Source organism: Lepidochelys olivacea, assembly GCF_965140295.1.
Source record: "Lepidochelys olivacea isolate rLepOli2 genome assembly, chromosome: 9".
NCBI lineage: Eukaryota > Metazoa > Chordata > Testudines > Cheloniidae > Lepidochelys > Lepidochelys olivacea.
Genome location: NC_140419.1, coordinates 103,287,059 through 103,305,961, shown reverse-complemented (window position 1 = coordinate 103,305,961; position 18,903 = coordinate 103,287,059). Strand labels below are relative to the sequence as shown.

The window sequence follows — 18,903 nt, the reverse complement described above, 5'->3', positions numbered from 1 at the left end:
TTGCTTTTCTCTGTCTGAGTGTTGTGAGAGACAGCAGGTGGCAGCTCTGCACCTCCTGTCATCACACATCTGTACTCCTACACCTGGGCTGGCCTGGCCTGACCTTGTCCTGCCTGGCAAGTTCCTGCACAAAGGAGGCTGGAGGCGTTTGTTTGGAGTTACGCTCTTCCTAGGAGCAAAGAGGTGAGAGATGGCAAATCCCCGGAGGTCCCATGTTGTCCCAGCCCCGGGGCCAGTGCAGGATTGTTCCCAACAATATTGTGCTCTGTTGTGTCTCCACACACCTGGCTTCTGGTCTGGTTCAGGACAGGGAGTCCCCCAGTGCATCCTGGGAAGGTTTCACTCCTATTGTTTCTCCGCAGGGTGTGTGCTTCTTTACAAACAGGATTTTACCAAGAACCTGGGTCTGTGCTGCATCACCTGCACCTACTGTTCCCAGACCTGCCAGCGGGCGGTCACCGAGCAGCTGGAGGGCAGCACCTGGGACTTCTGTAGTGAAGACTGCAAGAGCAAATACTTGCTATGGTACTTCAAGGTCAGTATCGGCACTGGCAGCCTTGTGCTGAATTGCTGGTGTGGGCACTGATCCAGAGAACTGGGCCTTGCTGTGGGGAGCTCCCGTTGCTGGAGTGTCCAGCTGGCCCTGCTGTGGGGAGCTCCCGTTGCTGGAGTGCCCAGCTGGCCCTGCTGTGGGGAGCTCCCGTTGCTGGAGTGCCCAGCTGGCCCTGCTGTGGGGAGCTCCCGTTGCTGGAGTGCCCAGCTGGCAACGATGGGACACTGCTGCGGGGAAGCTCATTAGCCCATCTTGCCAGAGCACTGCTCTGAGGAAGTTCGTACTGCTGGAGTCCCCAGCTGGCAGTGGTGTGGAGAAGCTTGCACGGCTGCTGCTGACAGGGCACTTCTGTGGGGAAGCTCACAGCATCTTGCCAAGTGTTCCTCTTTCTCTACACGCAGAGTGGGTGTGGTTAGTTACTTGGTTGTTTGTGTCTCCTACCACTCGGGGCTTTAGGCAGCTCGGTGCCATGCCTGCAAACGTCAAGGGAAGCTGCTGGAAACCATCCACTGGCGGGGGCAAATCAAACACTTCTGCAACCAGCAGTGTCTGCTGAGGTTTTACAATCAACAGAACCAGCCCAACCTGGACACGCAGAAGGGGCCCGAGAGCCTGCTGAACAGTGAGTAGGAAGGAGGGAGAGAGCCCAGCAGAGCTCAGCCCGAGAGACAGGGAGAACTGGAAGCTCCAGTGCTGGGACCGGACGAGACACTAGGGAACAATCCTGCACTGGCCCCTGTGGGGATGGACTGAGTGGGACTTACGGGGGCTTCTCCATCTCTAACGTCTGTGGTTCTGTGACACACAGGGCCCAGATGGGCGGAGCCGGTGCCAGCAGGCTGCCTGTAGCTCTCACTCTTAGCGAGGATGCTCAGGGATTTAACGGGCGACTCCAGCCTCAAGTTGCCAGCTGGGAGCTTGATTTACAGGGTTAGGGGACAGCATGGTTTGACTTGATAATCCACACCTCTGAGCTGTGACTCCTCAGATCTCATAAACTAAGCAGGATTGGGCCAGGTCAGTGCTTGGATGGGAGGCCTTCAAGGAACACCCAGGGTGCTGCAGGAAGTGGTGCTGGTGATGCTGTAGGTGGGCTCTTCCCTCAGTCAGAAGTGAGCCAGTAACGGAGCAGGACAGTAGAGGGTGCTGTCCTGCTCTTTTAATGAGACATGACATGGAAGTCTTACTGCTTGTCCGCAATCCCAGGCAGTTGTGGGGAGTGCTGGGGTTGCTAACCCCAGTGTCCTGGACAATTCTGTGCTGTGTTCCAGCAGTTCCAGCTGGAGGCTGAATTCTCTCTGCCTGTTGCCCCGTTTCCTGTAGTTAACTTGTGTAAATCAGCGGTAGGACATTGCAAAGTGCCTTGGGATCTCCCTGGATGGCAGGTGCCAATTGGTACCGTGAGGGGACACAGCTAACACTGTCCTGGGGACACAGACGTAGCCTTGCTCTGCGTGACTCTTCTTGGGGCCAGGACCTCCTCCTGTGTTACTCAGTTGATTTGGTTTAGGCTTGTATAATGCCCAGGACATGTGGTGCTTTTGCAATACTGGGAGATCAAATGACTTGAACTTCAGATGGACCCAGCATCAACAGCTCTGACTTTTGCCAAACCCTGAGCCTGCTCCCACAAGCCCTACACTCTTCGAAGAGCAAATATTCCTCACTGAGAAAATCCCTGGCTCACCTGTACCAAGGTGAGGGGAATACACTCCAGAGACCAGGGCTCTGCCCCCAGTCTCCAGGCTCTGTTGCCAGGAGAAGGGGACAGGAATGGACTGGCACCATAAACCAGATGGATGGCAGAGCAGCTAACAGCAGAGCTGATCCATGTACTCCTGGTGAGAAGCAGCACTCAATAAGTGGCAGCCTTTTCTGTAGCCAGTGAAGTCCCTGAGCGCTGTCTATAGGTCACCCCACCTAAAGTATGTTGGAGCAGCAAAGACCAGGAGCAAGGGCAAGGCCCCGCACATCGGAGTGGGAAAGGAGGGCCTGCATGCTGGAATCACCCTCCCTGGCGGCCCCAGGGGCCAGGAACTTGTAGAAATCTGGATAAAGCACTGTTGACCCCTCCTGGTATTGAGACATCTGGGAGCTGAGGATCCAGCCAGGCAAGATGTCAGGCTCCCCCGACAGAGGGCGAGTGTTACACCTACCATTTCCCAGTTCAGCAGCATTGTCTCTGCCATGCTCTGATCTCGCCTAGCCGCAGGGGAAGCTGATAGCTGCACTGTCCATTGATGGTAACATGGACTCCTCCACAGCTGAAGGCACTGCAACCCACCACCTCCTTCCTTGCCCTTGAGGTGGTGCGTACTCTGGAGGGGGCCTCTAACACTGCCCTCTGGAGCACCCACACAAGAGCCGCCTGGGCAAGCAAGCCATTCGCCCCCTCTGGGTCCTAGGGAAGGACCTGTTTCACACTCCATGGCCATTGCTTCTGCAGTGCAGACTGCTGGGATCTGTAAGAGTTCCCCTCTGTAATCAGCCAGCCCATCAACCAGTGTAGCTGATCTTCTTTATCCCCTTCAAAAGTGATAAATAGGTGGCTCATCTGAAATGCAACCAGTGCTGCCCACCTTTGATGGCAGGGCCATTTGTATGTGAGCCCAAGAAGCCTCCTGAAGGGAGACTGGGACTTTACAAGGATGTTTTCTCAGCGCAGAGCAGTACATACATGGGAAGTGAAAGGCTTGAAGAATCTTACTGCTGCGTGCCACCCCTGATCCCCAACTTGAGCTGGGCAGGTGCTAGGTCTTAGGAAATGGGTAGGTCAGAAGCCAACTGTGTGTAGTAACTAACTAGATTCCAATCAACAGCCCATGGAGTTCAGGTCTGCAGCAGGATTCCCCCAGGGATCCTAGGTTTGGAGGGGGATATTCCTGTCCCAGAACTGATGGGTTCAGAGTGACTTGCCAAAGCACAGAGAGACAGCAGGAAAGAGCTCCTCTTGCAGGGATGTGTATTCTGGTTGGCCCGGTACAAGTTCAGCTCCAATCACACTAAACCAGGAAAGGCGTTTCTGCCAGCTGGTTCAGGTGACAGCACAAAGGAGCATGTTGGGACCAACACCCTCTCCCCCAGCGCTGTGGAGATGGCGCCATCTCTCTAGACGCGGCCGCAGGGTCAAAGGGATGAAGAACTCTGGAGGCCCACGAGTGGTAAGAAACCAGAAACCAGCCTGGCTCAGACCTGGAGCCTTGTACAGTCCTGATTCCTGATCCATCCCAGGCACAGCCGCTGGCTGTTCACTTTTCAGGCTCTTGTGCTTCATGGCTTTCTGGAGCTTGTTGTCCCTGCGACCCTGTGGCTGCTTCTGGAAAGATGGTGCCCTGGGAACTGCTTAGCGATTTGCAGGTTGCAACTGCCCTTCTTCAGACTAGGTCTCTGTGTGTGAGCACCAGAGCCTCAGGCTGGTGTTGGGGAGACCTGGGTCCCAGAGCTGTCGACAATCTCTCACTGGGAATGATTGGCTCTCCAACAGGCCCTACTGCACTTCCTCCTTCTCAGGCCAGCCAGACATTCCTACGCAGAATGTCAGTCTTCCCAAATGGGGCCTTTGAGAGCTCCTGACGTGATAGCAGGAGGAACCCAAGAACCAGCCAGTGTGCTTCAGAGGGGCACCTGACCCAGAAGATGGGGGATTGGTCAGTTATCTTGTGGGGCTCTGTGAGGGACCTTCTAGGCTCCCAGCCCCACATGCAGAGAGTCCTTTCTCCTTGGTCAGGTGGGGTGCTGCTGTAGGCTTCTGATTGCTCCGCTGCAGAGATGCCTGTCACCTAGCCTAGCTCATGCCCCAGAGCCCTGGCCTTCCCTGCTGACAGCCATGGTTTCTTGGAGGCAGGCACGTTGTGGGCTCCGTTCTGTCTGGGCTGGCTGCCTGTCTGCTGAGAGGTGGAAGGTCCCCCGAGAGACCTGCAGATTCTGCAGCTGGGGACCCTTGCCAGCCCCGTGGCAGGATTTTTGGGGCAGGACTTGCTGGACCCCCCGCCCCTCCCGAGCTGGAATCATCAAGTGGGCTGTGCTCGGATTTCCCCAGCAGCACTCTGTATTTCCTAAAGAGAGAGAAGATCTGTGTGGGTCAAGCACCCAAGAAGGGCTGGTCCCTTGAGCCCTTCTGTTGCCTGACAGGGCTGGGCCATTGGCAGCTCCTTGCTCTCCTCAGGGAGGAGTGCACTGTGGGGGACAGGTGCCGCTATGACTCCTGCTCCTTAGCGTGTTGAGGCTCTGCTGAAGCCTGCACGGAGAGCTGAGCATGGCATTGCTGCTCCGGCTTCGTTAGTACCGTGTACAGCAGTCCCTGCTCACCGGCGCTCACAGTCTAATGCCTGCTGGGTAATTCTGGACACGCTGGCAGACCCGGGTGAAGGAGCTGACAATTACTCCTGAGAGGAGCTTGGAGAGACCATTCGTCTCTATGGTTAGTAGCTGGCTGGCTGATGTCCTGACCTGCTATTACCTCTGCCTTACAGGATCCCTGAGTCAGGTCATCTCTCTCCAGTGTGCACTTGGCTATGCCATCCTCGCTCCTGGGGGACACGGTGGGGCAGATTTCGGCAGTATTGTTAATCATTTTGTCCTTTTCTGCCACCTTCCTCCTGAGGATCCCAAAGCACTTTGCAAAGGGGATACCCTGGTTTACAGAGGGGAGACTGAGGAACAGGGAGGGGAAGTGGTTCAGCTAAGGCCATGCAGCAGGTCAGTGGAATAAAAAGTCTGGAATCAGCTGCCCACCCACTGTGACGGGGTTGGGTAGGTGCCAGGCCAGCAATGACAGCTGGGATGGAGTGCTGGGAAGAGCAAGATAACAATGGAGACGATGATGTGATTTTTAAGGTCCAATATCTTGTGACCTCATCAGGTTAGAAACATTGGCAAGTACGGTCCAGGACTGGCCCTGGGTTGGTGAGAAGAGAGCATGTTAGTCCCTGCCCTTCTGGCCGGTTGCTGCTGCCTTGTCCAGGGATCCACCAGCCTGAGAGCACAGGCAAGCAAGAATGCAGCGTGTGCTCATGGTTCTTCTCTTTCCCTTGCAGGTCAGACTCCAGAGCCCAAACCTCCTGGCTCTTCCCCACAGAAAGCAGAGACTAATATGGTGAGGCCCTTGGGCTGCCCTTGCCCCAAGGGGGGACTTCCTGAGTTGGTAACAAATTCTAGGACCTGGCCAGTGTTTCCAGGGTGGCACTGGCCCCATCTGAGGCTGGGGCAGCATCTCTGTGCGTGGGCAGAGGAGCCTGAGGTGTGCTGCTGGGAACCAGCCTGTGGAGAGGGCAATATGGCTGCATGGACAAGTGGCAATGGGTGACTGGCCCTAGGAGCAGACAGATGCCATGGGAAGGCACATCAGTGTAAAGCTATTGAGTGGTTCCCAGCGTCGCCTGATGCATGCCCTCACCCTGTTTCCCCCCCTGGCCCATGGCTGTTCATTTCACTCGCAAAAGCCTGGGACCCTGAAAAGACCAAATTCCTTCCCTGCTCCCTAGGGTGGGATTAATGGGTGCTACACTCCCTGCTGATTGGGGCTCGTCAGTCACCAGCTCTGAGCTTGCTGCTGCTTTGGCCATGTCTGCACCCCTGGGCAGTGCATCCCATTCAGGGCTTGGCTCCCTGGCATGGGGTGTGTCCATAGGTACAAGCACCTGCTGGGTGTTTGGCTTGAGAGCAGTGAATGGGGCTGGGGTGGGCACCTGGGGGTCTGCAGGTACTGCCTGAGATGGGGGCAGCGGGAGGCACCACCAGCAGCAGCTTCAGGGAGAAGGGTACTGGCCATGAGGACTGGGCCTTTGCCATGTGGGTTGTTGGGGGAAAGGGGTGTTCGCTAGCACAGGACACAGACTTGCCCCTTTCTGGATCTTGATAGGTGTCTGCAAAGGCCTCCTCAGCCCAGATGTCCCCAGCCCCCCCACCGCCACCAGTTCCAGCCACGCCTCGGAAGAACAAGGCTGCTATGTGCAAACCATTGATGCAGAACCGGGGTGTGTCCTGCAAGATAGAGGTGAAGTCCAAGGGATGTCAGACAGGTAAGAGCATATGCTGTGTCTTCCTGGGGCAGCAGGGACCACTGGGACAAGCTCCTGAGTGTGTGTAAACTCACTGAACACCCAGCACCAAATTGAGAGGGGAGTGGGAGTGGCTGTAACTCCTGTGCAGAAAGCCTGGAGGGGAGGGGAACCAACTCACCAGTAGGTGCCAGCCAAAGAGAGGTGGTCTGCCCCTGCTGAGTGCGGAGCAAGTTGGCCCAGTCCACATTCTAGCTTACTCCTCGAAGAGCACCTGTGCCACCGGCCCCTGTAAGCTCCTCACCCCTTCCTTTAGAAAGCCAGAAAATTCTGTACCTTTTGCTTGCTAACTGGCTAACTGGCCACTTCCCCAGCAATCCCCACTACTTAGCCCCTGCTGGTGCTGCATGCATCCCAACAGCAGGCATGAGGGGACTGTGCCTTCTCCTTAGGGCCAAGTGGGATTTTCAACTCTGGCAGTTCTTGCATGCCACTCCAGAGAGCCAGTCTCATTTGGGGGCCGGGGGGCAAGCTGACTATGCACAGGCTCTGGGCGGCAGCAGCATCCCAGCCAGCCTGCCAACGGGCTCCAGGCAGACTGCCGAAGAGGTCTGTCCGGGCGAGCCATTGATGTGCTCGTGGCAGTCCCTTCTTGGGGGAGTCAGCCATCTAAATGCCATTAGCACTGTAAGACGTGTCCCTGGCCATCGGTTCTCTAGGAGAGGAGGGTTTGCAGCAATAGCCCATCACACAGGATTTGCCTGTGAGTTAAGGGAGCTCATGTCCGGGTGTGCATGCAGGACCAGGTAGCGCTGCAATGGGTGTCCGCATAGGGAAGAGAGTGAGATTTACAGCCAGCCAGGGGTGCTGCAAGGAATAGAACCAAGGGGGCGTGCAAGGGAGAGACTGGTCCCCATCCGAGCCAGCAGAAGGCGCTGACATGCCCTTTGTTCTGTGCCAGAGGCAGACTGGAAGCCACAGGTGATTGTCTTGCCGATCCCTGTCCCGATCTTCGTGCCTGTGCCTATGCATATGTACTGCCAGAAAGTACCCGTGCCTTTCTCCATGCCTGTCCCGGTAAGCAACACACCCATCTGCTCGAGCTCCCCTTCCCCTGACTCTCCTCTTCTGCACGGGCCTCTCTGAGCCCCCCTTCCTTCCTCTCTCCTGGCTTTGGGTGCACTTGGCAGAGCCAGTTTGCTGTCAGGTGCGGGCCCCAAAGCGGAGGTCGTGTTTGGCTCTGACCTCTGCCTGGTGTCCTGCTGACTGATAGGTGCCTGTGCCAATGTTCCTGCCCACAACGCTGGAGAGCACGGATAAGATAGTGGAGACCATTGAGGAGCTGAAGGTGAAGATCCCTTCCAATCCCCTGGAGGCTGACATCCTGGCCATGGCCGAGATGATCGCAGAGGCTGAGGAGCTGGACAAGGCATCCTCAGACCTGTGTGGTAGGTTTCATCGCCATTCCATGTGCTGGAGCCCCTCTCAGGACCTGGCCTGGGCTCAGTTGCTACAAAAGACAGCCCTTCTGTCCATGCTCCAGCTTCTGCACAGCCTGAGGGGTGGGCGGTGGTTGCTAACTGTGGGGAGCACCACCACTAAGATGGATGCCACTGAAAAGGCACCTTAAGAGCTGTGTTTCTGGCACAGAGCTGTGCTTGCAGCCCTGTCTGGTGGGGATGGGAGTACTACACATGTACCTTAACCACCCTGGGTTCATTTCCAAATGATTTATTTTAAAATGGAGTTCCTGGCAGGAGTGCAGGTCACTGTCCCTCATGGGCTATGGGTGTGCAGCACTGCACACGGAGTAAGCATTTCCCAAGCAGTCACCTGAGAGCTGCGTTTCTTGAGTCCTATTTTGCAGCCTCTGACTTGGTCTCCGGGAGAGGCCCTGGGGCCGCTCCGAGCACTGGAGAAGGCTCTGCAGCGTGGCTTTTAGGGAGGTCAGCTGAACTTTAGCACAGAGCCTCAGCCTATGAGAGTCTATTTAATTCTGCAAGTGTCATTTGACCCATTATGTCTGTTTCCAGTTGGAGGGGGTGGGGGAGGCTAATTTGGAGCGTGAGTATCCTGAGCTGCTCTTGTATCCTCAGACCTGGTGAGTAACCAGAGCGCAGAGGGTCTCCTGGAGGACTGCGACCTGTTTGGGCCAGCGAGAGATGATGTGTTAGCCATGGCTGTCAAGATGGCAAATGTCTTGGATGAACCTGGCCAGGACCTGGAGGCCGACTTCCCCAAAAGTAAGAGCAGGCTGCGTGGGGCACAGGGACGCATTCAGACTGCCCTAGGGACCCTGCTGCACAGGCAGCATTTACAGAGGAACTGTCCCTGTCAAAGAAACAAATGGCCAGCTGGGCACACAGGGCCAGTGGCAGCTGGAGGCAGAGGGGGCGGATATGTTTGAGGGGTGGAGCTGGTCCCTCCAACATGAGCATCAGGAGAGACCAAGAGGGCAGTGAACATGCTGAAGTCTCTCTGTACAATTGCAGGGAAGCCAGTTAGGCTCAGCAGTGACCCTGGGCCCTGGCAAGTCAGGTTCACTACGTGCAGCCTATAAAGGGCAGGGAGTGGGAGGCCCACACTGCATGGCATAAGGAGTAATATCAGGGAGACACAGATCAGTTTAGCAGCAAAACCTGCAGAAAGGTGAGTCCAGGACGAAGCGGGGTATGGCTGTGCCAGATCCCTTGGAGAATCCTGGCTCAGCTCTGGTGTGTCTCAAAGTGAGCTTGGCTGCTCTGGATTGTGACAGTGTCCCCTAAATAGGGCTTTACCGAAGGCTAGTGCCAAGTGACCTCTGAGCAGGGCGAGGCATCCATCAGGGAATGGGTTAGGTCTGTCCTTCGCTAAATCTGCTCCAGGGATCTGGCTGAATAAACAGCAGACTGATCCAATGTGCCGAGGCCAGAAGTGTGGGCAGGAAATAGAGCAGGCAACTCCACAGGGGGCTGGCTCATTGGCTAGGCAGGTGCAGGTCAGCGATCCCTGGAGTACTTAGCAGGGCCCCTCACTGTCAAGGAGTGGGAGACTCCAATGAGCCAAGTACTGTGGGACTGAGGGAGCGTGCTTACAAGCCCTGTACCCAGCAGGGCAGCGGCCTGGCCACAGCGTTGGAAGAGGGAGAGGATTTGGGACCATGGCACAAGAGGGGCTCGAGAGGTGCCTTTGGGGAACCCCCCTCAAAGGGTTGGTTTGCTGAATTCTTTCAGAGGCCCAGCGTTACCATGCACTATGGCTTGGTGCTGTCAGTGCTGCTGCCTGCCATTGGCTGGGGCTAGGAGATCTCCCTGGGGGGATCCCTGGGTAATGCCCACATTGGCCCGGCTGGCTCTGTCCCTTTGGGGGGATGGCGTGGCTGGCAAAATCCCACACCTTTGAACCCTTCTGTGCTGCCTTGTTTCCCGTCAGACCCTCTGGACATTAACCCCAGTGTGGATTTCCTCTTTGACTGTGGCCTAGTGGGGCCAGATGATGTATCCACAGATCCAGACCTCCCTCGCACCATTCGGAAGGTGAGTGCTGCGTGTGCGGGGCTGCAGTGGCCCAGGGCAGCTGGTGGGCATTGCCTGCTGAACGCTGTGGGGTTCTGGTCTCAGTTTGGGCTGTGTGGGAGGCAGGAGGTGGACTGTGGGAGGGAGTTTTGCCACTGAGTGGGCTGCAGCCCAGATGCCAGGTTCTCTCCTTGGATGCAACCTAGATGGAGCTACTATAAGGTGGGTGCAAAACTGTTTGGAAAACCGTTCCCAGAGAGTAGTTATCAGTGGTTCACAGTCATGCTGGAAAGGCATAACGAGTGGGATCCTGCAGGGATCAGTTCTGGCTCTGTTCAATATCTTCATCAATGATTTAGATAATGGCATAGAGAGTACACTTACAAAGTTTGCAGATGATACTAAACTTGGAGGGCTTGCAAGTGGTTTGGAGGATAGGATTAAAATTCAAAATGATCTGGACAAACTGGAGAAATGGTCTGAAGTAAATAGGATGAAATTCAGTAAGGACAAATGCAAAGTACTCCATTTAGGAAGGAAGAATCAGTTGCACACATACAAAATGGGAAATGACTGCCTAGGAAGGAGTACTGCGGAAAGGGATCTGGGGGTCATAGTGGACCATAAGCTAAATATGAATCAATAGTGTAACGCTGTTGCAAAAAAAGCAAACATCATTCTGGGATGTATTAGCAGGACTGTTGTAAGCAAGACACGAGAAGTAATTCTTCCAGTCTACTCCACGCTGATTAGGCCTGTCTCCAGTTCTGAGCACCACATTTCAGGAAGGATGTGGCAAAATTGGAGAAAGTCCAGAGAAGAGCAACAAAAACGATTAAAGGCCTAGAAAACATGACCTTTGAGGGAAGATTGGAAAAACTGAGTTTATTTAGTCTGGAAAAGAGAAGACTGAGAGGGGACATGATAACAGTTTTCAAGTACATAAAAGGTTGTTACAAAGAGGAGGGAGGAAAAATTATTGTTCTTAACCTCTGAGGATAGGACAAGAAGTAATGGGCTTAAATTGCAGGGAGGGCGGTTTAGGTTGGACATTAGGAAAAAATTCCTAACTGTCAAGGTAGTTAAGCACTGGAATAAATTGCCTAGGGAGGAATCTTTGTGGAATCTCCATCATTGGAGATTTTTAAGAGCAGGTTGGACAAACACCTGTCAGGGATGGTCTAGATAATACTTAGTCCTGCCTTGAGTGCAGGGAACTGGACTAGATGACCTCTTGCAGTGCCTTTCAGTCCAGTGATTCTATGTCCTGCTAGGTGCCGTCTTGCTGGAGATTTTCCTTCTGAAGGAGCCAGGCTACTCAGCTCTAAGTGTAGAGGGGTCCTGAGTTCAATTGAACACAATAGTCAGCCTGTTAGAGGGTATAGGGCTGTCTGTAGCTGTGTCTGAACACAGACTGCTAAACAAACCTTGGGAATGTCACATGAAGATCAAATGCTCAGCTGAGCATATCTCTGACTTCCCTGACCCAGAGAACTTTGGCCCTCAGAGCTTCTAGGCTTTATTGGTTTTGCTGTGGGAGTTCACAGCCTCTGTTAACATTTTGAATTAGTGCCATTATTGCAGCTCCTGTTGCGTGGGAGAGGGCTGGTCTGTTGGTTGGCCGTCTCCTTTTGGTGATAGCTCCGTGGCTGCCCCCGGTCTGCCCTCATTGGTAGCAGGTTTTGGTCCTTTGCCCCAGCAGTGCCAGCACTGGTCTGTTGTAGCACGCTGTGAGGATGGGTTGTTCCTGCATGCCAAACGTGCTAATAAGGCATCTGAGCCTGGTCTCACAGCTGATTGCCCTAACCATTACTGTTGTGGGCGTTCAGGAGAGGCCTTCCAGTCCTATGTTTCTGAGTCTGTGGGCATTCTGGGATCCTTTGGGACTGTCAGTAACACCTGCCTTTGCACTACGTATGCTCTGGCATTCCCAGCCTTACGGTGCACTTCTCCGCAGGGTCAGAAGCGTCTCGTGCTCTCCGAAAGCTGCTCCCGGGACTCCATGAGCAGCCAGCCCAGCTGCACAGGACTGAATTATTCGTATGGGGTGAATGCCTGGAAGTGCTGGGTGCAGACAAAGTATGCCGGCGGGGAGTCCAGCAAGGGAGAGGAGCTGCGCTTTGGGCGTAAGTGCTACCTCTGCCCCAGGGATTGCTGGGAGGGGTTGCAGCATCAGGCTGCAGAGCCCAGTGGGCCTGGGAAGCCTGTCCAAGGAGCCCCTGAGTCCAGCGAGCCCCAGGGACCTGTCCCCAACGCCAGCAGCCAGGCTCCCTTGTCAGCACTGAGCATTCCACCCCCACGAGAGCTCTTGCCTGAGGTTGATCTGCTTCTGTCTCTGCAGCTAAGCCCATGCGCATCAAAGAGGATATCCTGGCCTGCACCGCTGCCGAGCTCAACTATGGTCTTGCCCAGTTCGTCAAGGAGATAACACGGCCCAATGGCGAGCGCTATGAGCCAGACAGCATCTATTACCTCTGCCTCGGCATCCAGCAGGTAGGGGGGCTCCCCTGGCCTTGTGTTCTGCATCCTGATGCCAGGCAATGGGAGAGCGTGGGCAGGCCTTCCACACCCCCCTCACCCTAGTACCAGTAGGCTCTCTCCTGGGCCTCACATCCTCCCCACCCAAACCTGTAGCCAAGGGTGCGGGGCTCCCCTGGCCTGCTCCCCCCATGACCCCTAGTAACTATCAGTTCTTTGTGTTCTAGCTGTGTGAGGATCACACTGGGGGCTGTCTCTTCAGGTGTTTTTTTTTTCCAAGGCCTCTAACTCTCCTCACCTTTCTCTGAACTCCCTCTAATTCTGCAATGTGTGATCTGACCGGTACTAGGAATGGCCAGGCTGGGTCAGAACAAAGGTCCATCTAGCCCTGTATCCTGTCTCTGACAGTGGCCAATGCCAGGTGCCCCAGAGGGAGTGAACAGAACAGGTCATCATCAAGGGATCCATCCCCTGTTGCCCATTCCCAGCTTCTGGCAAACAGAGGCGAGGGACACCATCCCTGTCCATCCTGGGTAATAGCCAGTGATGGGCCTATCCTCCATGAACTTATCTAATTCTTTTTTGAACCCTGTTATAGCCTTGGCCTTCACAACATTCTCTGGCAAGGAGTTCCACAGATTGACTGTGCGTTGTGTGAAAAGATACTTCATTTTGTTTGTTTTAAACCTGCTGCCTATTAATTTAATTTGGTGACCCCTAGTTTGCGTGTTATGAGAAGGAGTAAATAACACTTCCTTATTTACTTTTTCCACACCAGTCATAAATTTATAGACCTCTGTCATATCTCCCCTTAGTCATCTCTTTTCCAAGCTGAAAAGTCCCAGTCTTATTAATCTCGTCTCATACGGAAGCTGTTCCAAACCCCTAATAATTTTCATTGCCCTTTTCTGAACCTTTTCCATGTCCAGTGTATCCTTTGTGAGATGGGGTGACGACACCTGCTCGCAGTGTTCAAGGTGTGGGCATACCATGGATTTATACAGAGGCAACATGATACCCTGTGATAGTCTCTGCAGCAGTCTTCCTTGCTCAGTCAGATGCACCCATTTATTCCACGTAGGTGTGTGCGCGCCCAGCACACCGGAGCTGGAGAATTTAGCTTAGCAGTACCTGGAGAAGGCGGAGCTCGCGCCTCATGCTGATAGTCCCTCCCTGGCTATTGCAGGCCAGCGCTGCCTCTACCCCCTCCGTTCCTTCTTCCTGGCCGGAGCCGGAGCGCTGTGTGGCTTCTAACCTCACAATGTCTTAGTGCCTTTCTCCAGCTGGGTCTAGTTAACTAGTGCCCTTAGTCTGGCGTCTGTTAGTCTTAGTTCCAGTATTTCCCTGGTGACGGCATCACTAGGGATTAAACACTGTCCGCCGTGTGCGGGGTGATCCCAGCAACAGTCCCCACACGCAGAGCTTGCTGTGCTCAGACAAAGGCTACGGCAAGGAGTGGTGTTCGGTTTACAAATCATTCACCAAACGGACTCAGGTAGCGAGAGACCTTGGTCTGAAGCAGCGCCTGCTTGAACAGGCATGTGACCTGTTTCGGCCCCAAGGCCTACATGGGATCGGAAGTCGCCCTCCGGTTCTGAGAGTGCTGCTGTTTCACAGTCTGGAGCTGGTACCTCCCTGAAGAGATGGAGGAGTCTCTCCCTGCTGAGTATGCCAAGCAAGAGGTCTCATAGGACTGGTCATGGCTGCTTCAGGTTGTGTGGGTACTCGTCTGCTTCCTCCAGAAGGAGTGTGGACCGAAACGATGCATTGGAGCAGTTTCCCTCAACCACTCCCCGGTACTGCACAGGGAGGTCAGAGACCCTGTACTGTTGTCTCCAGTTCTGGCCCCCTGGCATCCATTGAGTCTGGTACCGACAAGGGTGATGCCAGCACTGGCTGTTTCTGTAGCAAGCGGCAGTGGACCTCTGCTTTTGCGTCCCGACTTCTTCCTTGGTCCAGGACTTTGCCAGGGCTGCATCGTTTATAGCCCATTGACTGGGCAGGCTGCTGAACCGAACAGAAGAACAGCCATACTCGGTCAGACCAAAGGTCTATCTAGCCCAGTATTCTATTGTGACGGATTTGGTCACAGAGACCCCCTTGGGACGGAATTACCTCTGAGCCCATTTTCCACTGCCAGCTTGGGACTCCAGAACCCTGCCTTGTTGAGCCAGACACGCTAGCTTCTGCAACACAGACCCAGGGGCTGGTCCATGCCTCCAACGCTGCAGACTTTAACCAAAAGCTGCTCAGCAAGTCACCTATTTCCAGCACCCCGACACCAAGCTCCCAATGGGATCCAAACCCGAAATAAATCTGTTTTACTCTGTATAAAGCTTATATAGGGTAAATTAATAAATTGTCCACTCTCTATAACACTGATAGAGAGAAATGCACAGCTGTTCGCTCCCCCAGGTATTAATCACTTATTCTGGGTTTACTAATAAACAAAAGTGATTTTATTAAATATAAAAAGTAGGATTTAAGTGGTTTCAAGTGATAACAGACAGAACAACGTGAGTTACCAAGCAAAATAAAAAACACACAAGTCTAAGCCTAATACATTTAGAAACTGAATACAGGTAAATCTCACCCTCAGAGATAAGCTTCTTTCCAATAAGCTTCTTTCACAGTCTAGACTCTTTTCTAGTCTGGGCCCAATCTTTCCCCTGGTACAGTCCTTGTTAGTTCCAGCTCAGGTGGTAACTAACAGGGGGATTTCTTATGGTTGCAGCCCCCTTTGTTCTGTTCCACCCCATTTTATGGCTTTGGCACAAGGTGGGAATCTTTTGTCTCTCTGGGTCCCCACCCCTCCTTCTAAATGGAAAGGCACCATGTTTAAGGTGGATTCCAGTACCAGGTGACATGGTCACATGTCCTGTGAGACCCCAAGCCTCCATTCTTCCCGGCCTGACTCACAGGAACACAGGAAGGCTTACAAGTCAACAGAGCCATTTACAACCAATGGCTATCAAGATTCCTGGTTAATGGGAGCTATCAAGATTCCAAACCACCATTAATGACCCACACTTTGCATAGTTACAATAGGACTTCAGAGTAATACTTCATATTTCTAGCTTCAGATACAAGACAGATACATTCATACAAATAGGATGAACACTGTAGATTATAAGCTTTGTAATGGTACCTGACGAGACCTTTTGCATAAGGTATATTCCAGTTAGGTTTATAAGTGTGTATATAATGTATTTCCATAAAACATATGGAGTGCAATGTCACACCTGTCTTCCGACAGTGGCCAGTGCCGGGTGCCCCAGAGGAAATGAACGGTACAGATAATCATCCAGTGATCCATCCCCTGTCGCTCATTCCCAGCTTCTGGCCAACAGAGGCTCGGGACACCATCCCTGCCCATCTGGCTAATAGCCATTGATGGACCTGTGGATCTGTCAGCACCACACACCGATGTTTCCCTTCCACAGTCAGTGGAAGTGGGGCTGGGACCAGGCTCATCACAAGGGATCTCCTCAGTGCCAGGAACAACTTTGGTATCCCGTTGTGAGCGTGCACTCATCACTCTCCACTTTGGCTCCGTCAGTCACCTGGGTACCACTGCTGGTTTTGAGGTTGACACCACTTCCAGCACCAGAAATGATGGAGGTGTAGTCAGTGCCGGTGATTCTGTTTCCACCATCGGCCCCAATTCCCTCCATTCTGGGCTATGGGTGAGTCAGACTGGTTGCTCACACGCTCTGGACAGCTGCCACCTTGATCCCCTGACACCCCGGATTCCTTGGCGTCCAGGTCGGGATCTTCCTCCTCTCGCTGTCCATTGCCTGACCTGCATCGGGGGCTGTTCATGGAGTCCAGTCTCTGGGTATTCGGTGCAAAGGAACTGAGGCGGGGAAGGGCGCCGGCCACCTTAGATAGCCAGGGGAAAGGCTTTGAGCACGAGGTCCGAGTGCCGCCTCCTATGGGTACTGCTAGGGAAACTTCTCCAGCTCCAGCACGCTGGGCACACACCAAGTGAAATACACGTCTGCAGCACACTTACAGTACAGAACCATTTCATCCTGTGCCCAACACTGCTGTCTCCCTTCACTGACCATGTGTTCTCTCCCTTCTAGTACCTGCTGGAGAACAACCGGATGGTGAATATCTTCACAGACCTTTACTACCTGACCTTCGTGCAGGAGCTGAACAAGTCCCTGAGTGGCTGGCAGCCCACACTCCTACCAAACAGTACGTGTCCTTTATTAGCGGCCACTACGGTCAAGCTCTCAGGCCTGGCTGGAGTTGGCCAAGCGGGGACCACCTCTGCCCCTTCCCCTCCTTGGGATGCTTCTGAGGGAAGTTTGCCATAGGAGACAAGTGGATCCTTGAATCCTCCTGAGCGCACAGAGCCAGGCCTGCCCACCCTTATTCCTAGAGGGGGAAGTCCACTGCCCCTGCTGCATCTTGGAGCTGCATGTAACCTCTCCCCAGGACCCAACAGCAGAGCTGGGCCAGGGGTTGTCGGCAGTTGGGATTCAGCATCTCAGGCTGGCTGAGGGTTGAATCCAGGCTAGCAGGTGCCCATGAAAACCACATTCTCTGTCCAGATACAATAGGGGACTCTCCATCCAGCCACTTTTGGACCAGGCTGCTGCTTTCCATAGCAGGGGAAGGCCCTGCCCCAGCCTTTGGGTAGCACTGTGTCAGACCCGGGGGCTTATGAACCCTTGTCTGCTTCCCAACTCCCAGGCCAGAGGTCTTTGATCTCCCTGGCTTCCTGGCATAGTCCAAGCAGTAACAGAGAGCCATTCCAAGTTAGACACCTTCATAAGGGCTGTGCTTTCCCATTCCGGGCCCCAGGCTGGGTGCCCTTGTCTCCATGCACCCTGAGAGCAGTCAAGTTAACTGTCCCAGCCTCTTGCCTGCCAGGGGAAGCTCTTGGGCTGGAGCAGTTTGCCTGGCTTTTGCATGGGAGTTGCCTGTTCCTGTCCTGCCTGCTGCTCTCCCTTTCTCTCTGACTGTACCAGCACATGCAGCAGTGCGTGACACTTCGTACCGAGCTGTGGGGCGGGGGCCCCTTGGTATGGTCCGGGGCTGGCTTGCACCAGCTGTGCTGTGGTGGGTTAACCTAGGCTGGGTCATGGCTGGGGAGGGTACAGTGGGACAGCTCCCAGCCTGGTGTCAGCAAGCATGGCTCCTCTCGCTACTCCACAGGGCAAGGGGCTCTGTTGTAACAGCTGTTGTCCTTCCACTGAACCATTGAGCCAAGCTCCCTCTGCCCCAGGCAGGGAGAGAGATCCGGGGGAGGGCCCCAGTGCCCTGGTTGATGTTCCCCTGACACACGTGGCTTAAGCTGGGCTGGTGGTGGTGGCGGCAGCAGCCACATCCCCTCCAGTCTCCCTGCCGGGCCAGAGCTTGCCGGGGAGCCCACAGCATTACAGACGCGTGTGACCCAGCTTCTTCCGCTGTGTGCTTGCAGACACGATCTTTTCCCGCGTGGAGGAGGAGCATCTCTGGGAGTGTAAGCAGCTGGGGGTGTACTCCCCCTTTGTCCTCCTCAACACCCTCATGTTCTTCAACACCAAGTTCTTCGGCCTGCAGACTGCGGAGGAGCACATGCAGCTGTCCTTCACCAACGTGGTGCGCCAGTCCCGCAAGTGCACTACAGCCCGGGGCACCACCAAGGTGGTGAGCATCCGCTACTACGCCCCCGTCCGGCAGAAAAAAGGGCGAGGTAGGGGCCTGCACGTGTCTGTCTCCCCGCCCCTGCCCCGTGTGTGCACTGCTCTGACTTGGCCTCTCTCTGCAGACAGCAGTTCTGGGAAGCGGAAGCGAGAGGAGGAGCTGCCGATCCTGGAGCAGCGGGAGAACAGGATGAACCCGCTCCGGTGCCCGGTCAAGTTCTATGAATTCTATCTCTCCAAATGGTGAGTCTCCTAGGGAGAGGGAGCCACCGTCCATCTGCCGGGGTATCCCCTGCACTCCTGCAGCCCCGTGTGCCCAGTCTGGCCCCTTGACTGGCTGGAAGGACATTGTGGAGCAGCCCAGCTGCCCCCGACATGTGCTGCCTTTGCAAAGAGCTGTGCAGAGCACTGACTGCCAGGGCCCTGCCAGTGAAGCAGGAGGCATGGGGTGTGTGTCTCCAGGGGCTGGTTTCTCACATCCCCAAGTCCTGTCTGTGTCTGCCATTGCTGGAGTGCTGTGATCACAGCTCTAGGGCTGAGTAACTCGTCTCAGTGGGCGCCACCCTCAGTGGGCGCCACCCTCAGTGGGCATTCTTACGACGAGGTTTAAGAGAGAACTGGTTAAATTCATGGAGGTTAAGTCCATTAATGGCTATTAGCCAGGATGGGTAAGGAATGGTGTCCCTAGCCTCTGTTTGTCAGAGGGTGGAGATGGATGGCGGGAGAGAGATCACTAGATC

General features: G+C 54.6%; 1 protein-coding gene across 5 annotated transcripts in view; it reads left to right on the top strand.

Moving 5' to 3' along the window:
- Positions 1 to 18,903, top strand: part of ZMYM3 (zinc finger MYM-type containing 3) — a 67,953-nt gene that overhangs the window by 46,994 nt on the left and 2,056 nt on the right. For 3 of the 5 annotated variants that reach the window (XM_084638563.1, XM_084638562.1, XM_084638561.1), the window contains exons 12-23: positions 363 to 535; positions 1,010 to 1,175; positions 5,590 to 5,648; positions 6,414 to 6,573; positions 7,514 to 7,629; positions 7,826 to 8,000; positions 8,649 to 8,795; positions 9,964 to 10,067; positions 12,004 to 12,172; positions 12,388 to 12,539; positions 16,613 to 16,727; positions 17,959 to 18,406. In XM_084638563.1, the coding sequence (XP_084494689.1) occupies positions 363 to 535; positions 1,010 to 1,175; positions 5,590 to 5,648; positions 6,414 to 6,573; positions 7,514 to 7,629; positions 7,826 to 8,000; positions 8,649 to 8,795; positions 9,964 to 10,067; positions 12,004 to 12,172; positions 12,388 to 12,539; positions 16,613 to 16,727; positions 17,959 to 18,406 (1,984 nt within the window). The remainder of the gene's footprint in view (positions 1 to 362; positions 536 to 1,009; positions 1,176 to 5,589; positions 5,649 to 6,413; positions 6,574 to 7,513; positions 7,630 to 7,825; positions 8,001 to 8,648; positions 8,796 to 9,963; positions 10,068 to 12,003; positions 12,173 to 12,387; positions 12,540 to 16,612; positions 16,728 to 17,958; positions 18,407 to 18,903) is intronic. The other 2 variants (XM_084638564.1, XM_084638565.1) reach the window with 2 other exon arrangements.